At 37.3% G+C, this 12,644-nt stretch overlaps 1 protein-coding gene across 2 annotated transcripts in view; it reads left to right on the top strand.

Annotated features, from left to right (window-relative positions):
* Window positions 1-12,644, top strand: part of GMDS (GDP-mannose 4,6-dehydratase) — a 410,516-nt gene that overhangs the window by 145,030 nt on the left and 252,842 nt on the right. For both annotated transcript variants that reach the window (XM_058832047.1, XM_058832048.1), the window contains exons 5-6: window positions 10,815-11,007; window positions 11,898-12,002. In XM_058832047.1, the coding sequence (XP_058688030.1) occupies window positions 10,815-11,007; window positions 11,898-12,002 (298 nt within the window). The remainder of the gene's footprint in view (window positions 1-10,814; window positions 11,008-11,897; window positions 12,003-12,644) is intronic.

The following is a 12,644-nucleotide window of genomic DNA, read 5'->3' as shown; positions in this document are numbered from 1 at the left end:
AAAGCAGTTTCTACAGGTTTATTGCATCACTCACAACAAAGCTATCATCAGCTATTGTATTTGTGGATGCTATTAATATTTTTAAATTAATCATATGTAGTGCCTGTACATGCACTACAGGTAAGGGCATTAGTGCTCCTCTGCTAGGGTTCACCCACTTTAGCACTTCAAGGGGTGTGGGTGGGTTTTTTTGGTTTGTTGGTTGCAATTTTAATAAATTTGAAGGATTCAGTGGTTTTGTTTCAGGGCTAGTGTAAACCTCAGACTCTTTTATTTAGTTAGAGAATGTTTTTAAGTATCTTTAAGTAGCTGTTCCCAAGAACAAGTAAAAGGAAAAGAATGCTGTTGGGTCTTGGAATTGTTGTCCTTTCTTTGAGTTAGATTTCAGAGTGAAATTTCACAGAAGATGACCTTATGCATTGGAAGAAAAGGCAATTATTTGCCCTGTTCAAAAAAGAAAACTGAAAAAAACAAACCCTGCTGACTTATTTCTTGGCATGCTGTTGCATGTTTATTCATTTTCCCAGTCATTCCTGATGAAGTGCTTGAGCAGGAACAGGGAAGGTGGCAGCTGTGGGAGCATGACTTTTGTCAGTACATACCTATCCATCCAAATTTGCGCCGTGCAATTAGCCATCCCTATTTAATTCTTAGTGCATATGCAGTAAAATTGAAAAAGAAAAGGCTTGGTTATTAATTGCATAGAAGTCTGAGGTATGCTGAAAGAATTCTAGCTAAAGAAAAATTGTGTTGTTTTTAACTGATTTATGGCAAACCAGAGAGTAGAACTAGGTCTGTAGAGATGTAACACTAAGAAACACTGGAAGCGATGGCAAATAATAGGAGAATATGGACTTGTTGAGGAAAGTGAGTGGACAAGAAATAGGACTGAAGTGATAATGTTTATTTAGAAAATGTGTTTCTGTGGTACTTTTACTATTTTAAGAGTAAACTGCATGCACAAATGGGGCAGACCTCATTTGCCTTCTGAGATGGAGTACTTAGGCCTCTTTTGCCACACTGATGCAGGTGTTGAACTCCCCTCTCTGGGTACTTCGAGGCAGGGTTTGTTCCCTAGATGGAATCACAGCATTGTTAAGGCTGGAAAAGACATCTAAGATCGAGTCGAAGTGCTAACACTGCCATCTTCACTGCTAAAATGTGTCCCCAGACACCACATCTACACATTCTTTAAATGTGTGATTCCACCATTTCCCTGTTGTGCCCAAGACAAGAAGTCATCACTTTTTTCCGTGTATATATGTGAATGTGTGTGTGTATGCACCTGCTTATTCATTTCCTCAAAAACTCATGTTCTCATTTCTCTGAGGTCCTGTTCTGAAAGCTCCTCCTCAAATGAAGCACCCCAAGCTGCCATGTGTGAGAGCTGAGGTGCCTCTCTGCCCTTAGGCTGTGATGATGATGATTTTTGAGTATCTGACAATAAAAGAGAGCTAAGTTGCTTTATCTTGCATGGTTTAAGAGTGCTTCCAGACAGCATTACCTCAGCTCCACAGCGAAATGGTAACTTGTTTTCTTGCAGTGACTTGGCTGTGTCTTGGCACCTGTCAGGGCTCACATTCATGGGCAGTCTATCTGATTTGGTTTATGGTCTCATTAATGAGTAATACGTGCAGACTGATGTGATTAATTTTTTTTGTTGGTGCATCCCTGTGAAGCAGGGAAGCTCCTTCAACCCTTAGTTAACTGTTAGGAAGCAGGTAGCAATTCTTGTTGTTCAGAGGAGGAGAAGATCCCTTTAATTTTACTAAATTAAAAGTCACAGGTATTTCCCTAAAGTAAAAGGTAAAAGCCTTTGTTAATCATTATAGAAAGTGGGTTTTTTGTAATAAAGTATATGTCATATCTCTATAGATGCTTCATTCAAAGTATACACACCTTGGTCAGAATGAATTAAAAGACTTTAACTTCAGTCAGTATTTTTTTCTCATCTTTTTATCGTGAGCTGTGCTGCATCAGTTACTAGTTGGATATAGCACAGAAAGCCATCCCAAAATAATGAAATTTTTTTATGAATAATGAAATAATGATGGGGCAAACAATTGATAATGTAGATAATGGGTGGATGTCAGGGGAAAATTAACAAAATATTTTTTCTTTGAAAAAAAATTTATGAATTTATAGCAAGTTTTCTCAAGTTTTTCAAAATCAGTTTAAGTGATTCTACAAAAGATCTGCATAGCTTCAGTACATTTTTTCCAGACTAAATGCCCTTAAGGAAAAAAGACCCTGATCCATAATAAAATATGTCAACTTCATTTCTGAAATATTATTTTATTTTGTCATGAAGTGAGAAGTATTTTTGATATTTAAGAGGTATCTGAAAAGCTGAATTTTTAACTGCTTTGAAGCTTTCTTTAACAGTGCCATTTGGAATAAAGAATTGCAGTCTGGAAAGTAATCCTCAGTGATAATAAATGCTGAAAACACAACTTTTCTCTGGTTGAAAAGGCAGAGCTTCTGACAGGCCCCATAAACCTAGGTCCATTTTACCTTATGCATTAGTAGGAGATACAAGAGAGTCAGGCAAGGTCATAATTTGCAAAGTTTTGGGTTAATTTTAGCTCCTAGGCAATACAGAAGTTCTGTCAATATTTGAGAGAGTTCACTCTGTTAAGCTGTATTTTGCAGTCTTGTTGGCCAGGAAGGCAAACTGAGGAGAGTCTGTTGTTAACAGAGCTTTGCCATACTAGATTATTGCTTTATTCAATGCCTATCTAGCCACCCATTGAAAGTCTGCCAAATCATAAAGCAGATAGATGGTGAAGATCTGGTTGCTCTTTTTAAGGTTTGTCGGTTTTGTTTTTGTTTTTTTTTTTTTGTTTGTTTGTTTTTTTTCTTGTGATGATGTTTTTATCACTACTGTGGAAAGCATATTTCAATGTGTTTTGGAATCATCAGGGAAGCAAGGATGAAAGTTTTCTTAAAAGCTTCAGAAGTAAATATATATATCTGTGTGTATATATATATGTATATAGTACAGTTGTCATGTTAGAATTTTAAATATTTCAATGCATGTTTCAAATTAATGTCTTTATATGTGAAAGTGAGTAAGAATGGTGCTAGTTCTTTGGAAGTGACTGCATACCCTGCATGGATGTTATTCATAGCTCTCTATTCCCCTGGTACACATAAAGCAAAATGAATTGGCTATCTTTTTACATCTCCCTTTGAATGTTCTCTAGTGACTCTGCAAGTTGCCCCTTTTTGTCTTTCTATTAAATAGCATTTAAAGCTTCTGGCACAGCTGGACTTCAGTATGTAAGAAGGCTTTTAGGGTATTACAATGTCATTAGCTATTGAAGCTACAATACTTGAAACATCGAAACCCATCCTGACTTCTCTGCATATGGCATGTGCTTAAAAGTTTGGGTACATATGTATATTGTTGAAGCTCTCCCTGAACAAAATCATGCTGACAATGAATAAAGAGTCAATGCTGCTTTTTTTAAAGCTTCTTTTCTAATCTCTGTAATTTGAAACTGAAGACTTAGAACAGTGGGTCAGAGATTGTTCTGCAAGATAAGTCCCTTGCATCACATAACCCTGACAACTCCCCAGTTCCATCAAATTAATAACAAATGGATGAGAAGATAAGCAAAACTAATGGGGAGGTTACATTTTTGTGACAAAGGTTTATGGCCATTCTGAATCTCATGTACTGTGATATCCCTCCTCCTTTTCCTCCTCCGCTTTGGTATTTTTTTACTATCAGATCTGAACATTCCTCTATCTGAAGCTCTTCTGTGGAGGAGATTTGATGAATAGCAAGCTGAACTGCATGTCTCCAGAAAGCTGCTGTGAATAATTCTCTACTTTTCTAGTAGAAATCACTGATTTTTTACAAGACCAGGCCTCATTCTTGCACACTGTACATCCACTTTCTGCTCCTTGGATGCTGCTACATGTTTGAAGATTGAAACACACGCTGCTGTAATCCCATCTCCCTCCCTTCGTAAACTGTGCAATGATGGAGTTTTTAATGACTGAATGTCATCTAGACTGGCTCTTTTCACAAAGCAGAACCAGCTTACAGCAGGTGACTCAGGGTGATGTCTAACTGAGTTTTGAGTATCTCCAAGGGTGGGGATGCTATGGATGAAGATGCCAAAGTCTCTCTGCACAACCTGTGTCAGTGTGAGACCACACATGTTGTGAACTCTTTTTTCCTGATATCTAACTGTAATTTCACATGTTCTAACTTGTGTCCATTGCTTCTTGACCTGTCTCTGGGCAGCTCCCTTTTAATCCAGTCTGTTAAATTCTCTTGATTCACTACAGTAGATTGGTAATGAGCAGAAGAGTAAACAATTTGCAAATTACTTCTATTGGAGATCTGGTCCAAACACACCTTTGAATCCAGTGGTCAAGACAATTGTACAAGATGTAGGAGACTGTTTTATTAAAATGGAGATGGGTATTCCAGTTGAAGGATTGTGGCATCAAAATTTTGAAAATAGGGAGCTGGTAGTTCTACAGCTGGTCACATATAAGCCAGCAGGCTGTTTTGGAGGCAAAGGTGAACATGATGACCTTGAGAGTTCAATTTACAACTGCACCTGCAGTTTGCCAGGGAGGAATCACTTGCTAAAGAAACTGAATAATAAATCCAGCTATCAACCCCTACTTATAGGGGGCCAGTTAAATATGAAACTTTACCTACTTTTGGAGTATTTCTCCATGCTTATTCTCTGGTTTGGGTTGATTTTATTTTTTCTCTTTTCCACCCAACAAAAAGCAAGTAGCACTTTTTTCTCCTAAGAGGGAAAAATTAATAAAGCCAAGTTATTTTTCTTTAAATATTATTTCAGTAGGTTTGCATCAAGAACTTGAAATTAATCTGGAGGAGAGTTGTAAGGAAGACTTACCCAAGACAAGCCATGAGAAATTACTGTATGAACATACACTGTGGAATATGTTAGGGAGTCATTTGATCCTGATCATTGAGTATTTCAGCTGAACAAAGGAAGTTTTTCTAGAACTTGAAAATCATCAAGGATCATTTCAAATCCTCAAACAGCAGAAAGGTTATTTTTGTGCTTTGGTTTATGCCTCCACAGTTAAAGGTGAAGGTGAAATGCTGGCTCACTGATGCCAAAGCCAAACCTTTTACCAAGAAGTCTCTCCAGGCACACAGCCTGCAGCACGCAGGGGGACAGAGCCACAGTGAAACTCCACCACAGGACCACAATGTAAACACTGGTAGAGAAGTAGAATAAGCACTGGTTTTATCAACTGCACTGCTTATTCCTTTGCATCACAAATAACTTGAAAATCCACGTTACCCAAGCTGTCTTACTGCAGCAATATTGTGAATGTTTTAGGGTAACATAAATTTTAGAAAACAGTGTTGACTTCTGCTTCCACTTATAGAACTTTTCCTTGCTTATTCTCCACTTGTAATCATGTTGTCCAAATACTCTAATTTTATGCAGATCACTTTATTTTTTTCTGTCTTGATAATGAGAGAACAGGGAAATAAATACGAAAGAAAATCTACGAAAGGCATGTTCATTTAATCTGGAATTTCAGTTACTTTTTTTTTAGTCTGTTTCTGTTTAGCTAAGAAATTGAATAGGGCTTTAAGATATCAAGAGTATTGCTTAGTAATAAGCAGTTCAGGACTATTGAATTGGACTATCTTTTTCTGTATAGCAAAGTCTGTAATTATTCTATTTCTATTGGGTGAGAGGACAAGCATTCATTGAGTTAAGAGGTTGGGGGGGGGGATGAGGAATTCTCACATTCTCTTATAAGCTTACCTGTCATTTTCTTTCCCGTCCTCTTAACACAGCTCATGTGTCCCGGATTCTTTATATTTCCTAAAATCCTTAAGATTTTTTTTCAGTATGTAAGGGCTTTACTTGGCCCAGTCTGTATTAGATTTAGCAACTGGACTCTTATGCTTTACATGCCTGTTCCTAGGATTGAGCACCTTGTTTACTGAGATGATGTAAGTGATCCCAGTGGTTTTTATTGGCAGTGGAAGACACACTGAATATTCAAAGCAAACAGAATTGATTTTAAAGAATTCAAAAAAGTAACCACTGTGAAACTTGTGAGACTTGAAACATTTCTGAGCAGTTTTTCTGCTTTTTGATTTGCTTTTCTGGTGTAAACCTTTTTTAATGACCTGATACATATATCTTCTTTGATAAATCTAAAGAATCTACCATAGTTTTTTTCAAAAGAGCAAAATTGATTTTATAGTTATGTTAGTCACCTCTTCTTTTACAGTTAAAGAATAATAATTTAAATTTACATTATCCTGTCTCCTCCTGGGGCTTCACATAGGCTTCCCTCTAATAACATCAGCCTTCCAGAAATGCCATCATCTGAAACTGAGAAGACTGAAGAGATTAAATTTCAAATCATTATTTATATTCCTTACATAGAACACTGAAGCACGTTCTGATAGCATATGCTTTTTTTTTTTATCGAAAACTAATAATTAATATGACCACAGTTTGTTTGTGGGATTCTTCTGAATGACAAAGCAGAGATGAAGAGTCACACAAAGCCAAAACTATGTGTGCACTAAATTGATAGCTTTCAGAGTATCACCATTGCTCACTACAACACATTGGTCAAAAGCAAATATTATGGAGTCCATAGTCTTGTATAGTGTTTTTATAGATGTGATAGGAATGTGGTCTTGTGGAGGGTAAGACCCATATGTTTTCATTTAGATAATTTCTGGTAAGCTTTTAAATCTTGTTGAAGACCTTGCTAAGCTTGGTTTTGAATGATCAGTTGGGAAACATTTAGAGCATTGCTCTATTAAAATAGTATCTGTTGTAGAGATTGAATTTGGCAATTATAAAGAGAAATAAATGTGAGGGGGGACCCCAAGAGTTCAAAAAGGTAGAAATCAGTTTGTAAAACTCATTCTGATTGTAACCACATGAAAGAAGAGACATAATGTGGTAGTGTATTCACATTGTGTCCTCTGCTTGCAGAAGTGTCATAACTAATGAAGCTATGCTTTTTTTCATGAAAAATTTATCATCCTATGGTAAGCCTTGCTGTGGAAATTTTTTCTTGACTAAGAATGTATTTGAGATGTACTATGTTAGAGATGAATCCAGCAAAGAAGATCCTCAGTATGTAAAATTCCCATGTGCGTAAGGAGTCCATTTGCTTTTTAGTATTCTTTGAGGAAATTTTGCAGGGTGTTCAGAACCTGATAACCTGGAACTTGAACTTTTGTCAAGTGTCTTCTTATTTTTCTTTGTCCTCTTGTAATGACACACTTATCACTACCCACTAAATGGAATAAATAGATAGATGTGAAAATATACTTCTATAGTCTTTCCAGAGATCAATAATGACAACTACAAAAGCATGGTATCCCCATTGTAATGGGAAGAATGGGAAGTGAGTGCCAAGGTCACTCAGACTCGTATGTTCCAAAAAGAAAATTTCTGTTTGGTTGATATGTCATAATTTCCCTTGGCACAAAATCTGTCCAAAGAGGCCAAAGTATTGGATCCATTACTTCAATACTCTTTGAGAAAACTTTGATTCTAACTGTCTGCTAGGTAAAGAAGCTTCTTTTCCTTAGTCTAGTCCTTACACGAATTCCATGCTTCCTTCAAAACAAGTTGTAGTTGCAGGTTTTGCTTTGCGCAGTTGGGAGTAAGAGATAGTTTTGGATGTTTGGGGAAAGAATGGAGCATCTGTCTTATGTGGCTCACTTAAAAATGAGTGTGTGTGAATAGTTTCTCTAAAACATGATCAAGAGCATCTCTGCTATGTTTCCTGCTCTGACTCACCACTGCCTTTATTGGTGTAGAGGAAGACAATCTTCCTAATTCAGGTATTTAAGAAAGTTGTCATAAATTAGGCAGTTTGAAAACTCTCATCTGTAAGTATTAGCTAAGCTCTTTTTTCCCACTGGATAATTGTTTAATCTTTCATAAAGTATGACTTGGTTTTAGCCTTTATGCAACTGCCATTACAATAATATCCAGTTTTTACTCTTTCAGGTAGTCCCATTGAGCTCAGTGAAGATTATTTGTAAGAATAACATCAATTGAACTTGGTTCTGTATTTGGTTTCTATAACACAGTCCTTTTTTGTGTGTTATGCATGGATGTTTTTTTTTTCTCTTGAACATCCCTCTTAATGAAAACACTGCTTTTTTTTTGCTTTTTTATTTTTTTATTTTTTTATTTTTTTTTTAGCTTTGGTCTTTCTGCTAGTCTTGCACTAGGAAAGGGGAATTACGTTGTAAGGGATAAGTTATCACCTTTTCCTGCTCTTTCCTGATTTATTTATAACTACTTAATTAATCTAGTATTTCATAAAACCTTTTTCATAAGTCTTTCATAGAACCAAAATTTTAACTTTGAATTAGAATCAAATTAAAATTTGGGTTCCTTTTAACCTGTATTTGCAATGTTACTGCCCCTAGCTTCCACAGGGTCTCTTAACAGTCCAGAATTTTTGGTGTTCGATCTTTTAATGGATAAAACCATTTTTCAAATTTTCCTTAATGACATTTTTTTCTAACCTGCACTCCAAAATGAAATGTATTTAGTGGTTTGAGTCCTGACCCTGGTGAACAGCAGTCTGCATTACAAAACAGACACAGAATTGGTGCTTTCTGCTTGGGGACACTCAGACCCAGTCAGTGTGGGGGCACAATTACCTCACACCCCAGGGAGCGTTTTCTGAAGGTGAAAACTGATGTCATTCATCAGGCAATAGGGAAAACCATCTCTTGTGAAACTGGTCTCTACACCAGCTAGAGAGAACATTTCCCAGTGCTGTGGCCTCATGGTTCCCTCTGGTTAAGAGGTTTTATAATCTGGGATCTCCTAGACTGCCTCAGTTACATGTGCCATTTACTTTGTAGTAGAATATGGAAGCAGTGATTTGCATTTCAGGGTGATGTTTTTAGCAGGTAATTTTTGGAAACAATACCTTAATATAGGTAAATTCCTGATTCTGCTACAGTTATTATGTGTTTTGCCTTTTATTGGAGAGCTGGGGTAATTAATACACCAATTTATGTTCATTAGTACATTATTGACTGTAACATCTACTCATTAAGATGCTTTCCTAATAGTTACTCTGACACTGAAGTTGAGGGACTTCAAGTGGCTGTCATCTTTGTGCCAAATGGATTAAAACAAAAAATGCACAGGCTTTCTTGGTAGATCAGTGCTCAGTTTCAGTTGGGTCATACTAGGTTAACAGGACAAAATATCAGGTTTCCTTTTATGGCTTTTTTTCTCTTTTGATTGAAAAAAAGAAAAAGTAAGGTTTGGTTTTGTTCATATCTTTACCTACTACTCAAAACTGTGTGTGAACCTTTTTATTTTGGAGCACAGTAACACAATTTAGATAACCTCATACCTGTATTAAATTAACCATAAGTGAAAATTCAAATTAATCAAATTATTTTTTTTCCATCTGCTGTGTAAATAAGCCTTAAACCTCCAGTGGTTACTTAATAGGGGAAGTGGCTTAACAGGAGGAATGAATACAGGGCTATCAGTCTGAATCAGCCAGAGGGGACGTAGGTAGAATAATTCTTTGGGTCAGGGCCATGAAGGAGACTGCTCTAAAAGCCCATTCCCCTTTACTTTTTATAACATTGGAAGTAGAAACAGGGAAGTTTTTTTCAAAAGCTGGCATAAGCAAAATCCCTGGGTTGGAGAGAGGATGTAGAAGGAAGGAGGAACATGCTTCTGGGATGGGCAATGGTGGGAAAAAAAATTCTTGAGAGTCGAGGAACTATGTTGGAACCTCCAAAAAAGCAGCCTGTACTGGCACCAAAAAAGTGAGCTCCCTTCTGAGCATGTTTTCTCCTGTCTGCAGATTGGGATGGTCACAACACACCTCTTACCTTCAGCTTACTTTTTCCAGGTTGTTTTTTTGGGGTTTTTTTGTTGTTTTCTTTGTTGGTTTTGTTTTGGTTTTTTTTGGTTTGGTGTGGGGTTTTTTTGTTCTGTAACTGTAAAGAAAAGAATGAATGTATTTTTGAAACACTCTGAAAGCTTTAACTTGAGCACTGATGGTGGCACAGGCCACTAAGACAAGCTCATTGTAAAGATAATTACAAATATTGGAGCGAGGAGAGAAAAAGGAATCTTGGCCCACCAGTGGGCTTGAGTTTATTGTCATACTTCGAGGAATATGTCAGCTGGAGATGTCAGGGGTTTTTTTGCATACCTCCACCCTTTGCCATCACATTTCATGATCTCTCTAAGCTCTGTGCAAAAGCCACAGCTCTGGTACACCTTGGTCAGGCGGTGTTGGGAATCTCATTTGATAGCAGGTATTTCTACTCTTCTCTGAACTTTGATGTTTGTTTAAATTGCAAAACCTTGGACCTTGTTTAAAATTTTGGAGGGAAGGGCAAGGTTTATACATGTTGGTGCTGTCATGCTCCTATTACTTTTTAAAAATATATTTTGGGCGATTATAACCAAATTCATGTGTGTCAAAGATATTTAGCCCAAGTGAGTGCTGTGGAAATTGGCAGCCATGGAGATGAGAGAGTGCCTGATAATGTTCCCACCATGGGGAGGCTTACCCCTTACTTCACATGGGAAAATAATCCCAGGGAACACCAGTCATTTGGTTTGGCTATTTATGGAGCTACTTATTTATTCTTAGAAATCCTTTGAGGGTACTTTTGTAAACTGAGTATCTACTTTGTACAAAAGATGTCTAGATGGTCTGTGGCAAGTGATGTATTGCTTTGGTTGGCTGTACATGATTTTGGCATGTTCTGGTGCCCTAGTAAAATTGATGGGTTTTTATTTCTTTCTCTCCCCAAGATTTCTTTTGACCTAGCAGAATATACTGCTGATGTTGACGGGGTTGGCACTTTACGGCTCCTAGATGCTATTAAGACCTGTGGCCTTATCAACTCTGTGAAGTTTTATCAAGCCTCCACCAGTGAACTTTTTGGAAAAGTGCAAGAAATCCCACAAAAAGAGACCACCCCTTTTTACCCAAGATCGCCTTACGGTGAGGAGCACCGATGATGTGTGTGTGTAGTGTCTGTCTGTCTGTTCTCCCTGCTCATGTCTCAGGGCTGAAGTCATTTGGGTGTGAGATTAGAATGATGATAGAGCTGAAATGACTAGACATGTCAAGAGACATACCTTTATGAATTACTATATAAAAAGTATTTGCTGCCATTGCCTGGGGGTTGGAAATTAGCATCTCACTTCACAAGACCTTGTTCATTCAGCTCAGAGGTGAGCAGCTCTTGAAGAAAGGGGGGTAGGGTGACTCTTCCTTCACAAAGGGCTGTGAGGTGCCGCTGAAGTGATAAGGTTTCATATTTTTTCTTGCCTAAATGAAAGACTCCCAAGAGCTCACTTCTTCCTTCGTGAACTCATATGAAATTTGAAACACTTATTAAAGCAATGGGCATGAAGGATTTTGGTGATAAAGTTTCAAATCAATTTGAGTGTTAAGGCACCAGATTTTCACTTTTATTCCTCCAAAGTAATTTTGGTTTTGTTTTGGTTTTGGGGTTTTTTTTAATTAAGAGAGGTCACTACAGTGGCATATTTCACACGCTCTGACCGTGTCAATTATATTGTAAAAGAAAAAATGCTGTGCTTGAGTGTGTATAAGAAAACAGGTAAGAAAGGGCACTTATGTTTCCTGGCCGGTTCAGAGGCTGCTCAGAATATGAGTATTTTCCCATTCAGCTGCTTTTTATTGGGCTGATTTTTTTTCTTTCTTAATATATAAAATTTGGCCCATATAGGGAGCTAATCAAAGGCTAAAGCACTCTGCTCTTGAAATGTGGACTTCACCCTGCATGTGACAGAGACTTGTGTGTGTGTCTGAGCTCTGTATGAGCCAAGCATTTATACAATAACGCTTCAAAATTGTTTTTACAGGGGCAGCAAAACTGTATGCCTACTGGATTGTGGTGAACTTCAGAGAAGCCTACAATCTCTTTGCTGTGAACGGCATCCTCTTCAATCATGAGAGCCCCAGAAGAGGTTAGAAAATCCATGTAAAACTGTTTCCAGCTTTGTGTATATCTGATTGGAAAAATGGAAGGATGCATCCACAGGTTTCATTTAAACTTGCCAGAATTCTGTGGGGAAGGTGTCATGACTTGCAGCTTACTCATGGCATTTGATGCAGCCCTCCTGGCAGTCTCAGAGCCTCAGAGCTCAAGAACAGCAGCTTTCCCTTTTGAGCATCATAATCCATTTTGTAGCTCACAAACACCAAAGCAAAGTTTGTGTATCTAATTTTGAGTCCCTCTTGATAATAAGTAGAGGCAAAAATGTTAATATGACACATTAAAAAAAGAGCAGGTTTTCTAAACATTTATTTGGGCAACTACATAACAGATGCAATTTCAGGTGTGACATACTTGAGATTTTAATTTGTGTATAAATGTTAACTTGAGAGGCAGAAATAATAGATGCTCCAAGTTCATAAGACTAATTAGTACAGCCTGGTATATTTTGAATTATGGCCTGTTTGAATTATACCATTTTACAAGATAGCTTTTAACACATGGCTTTAAAATGCCTTTCAGTTTAATCCTTAATAGAAATGCAGCTTAAATTCCACTTAATCATCCCTTTTCCGCTTGCTGTACTTTATGAACAATTAATGCTGGTATTTAC

This window comes from Poecile atricapillus, chromosome 2, assembly GCF_030490865.1.
Source record: "Poecile atricapillus isolate bPoeAtr1 chromosome 2, bPoeAtr1.hap1, whole genome shotgun sequence".
NCBI classification, from domain to species: Eukaryota; Metazoa; Chordata; class Aves; order Passeriformes; family Paridae; genus Poecile; species Poecile atricapillus.
This window is presented reverse-complemented; position numbering and strand designations above follow the sequence as displayed.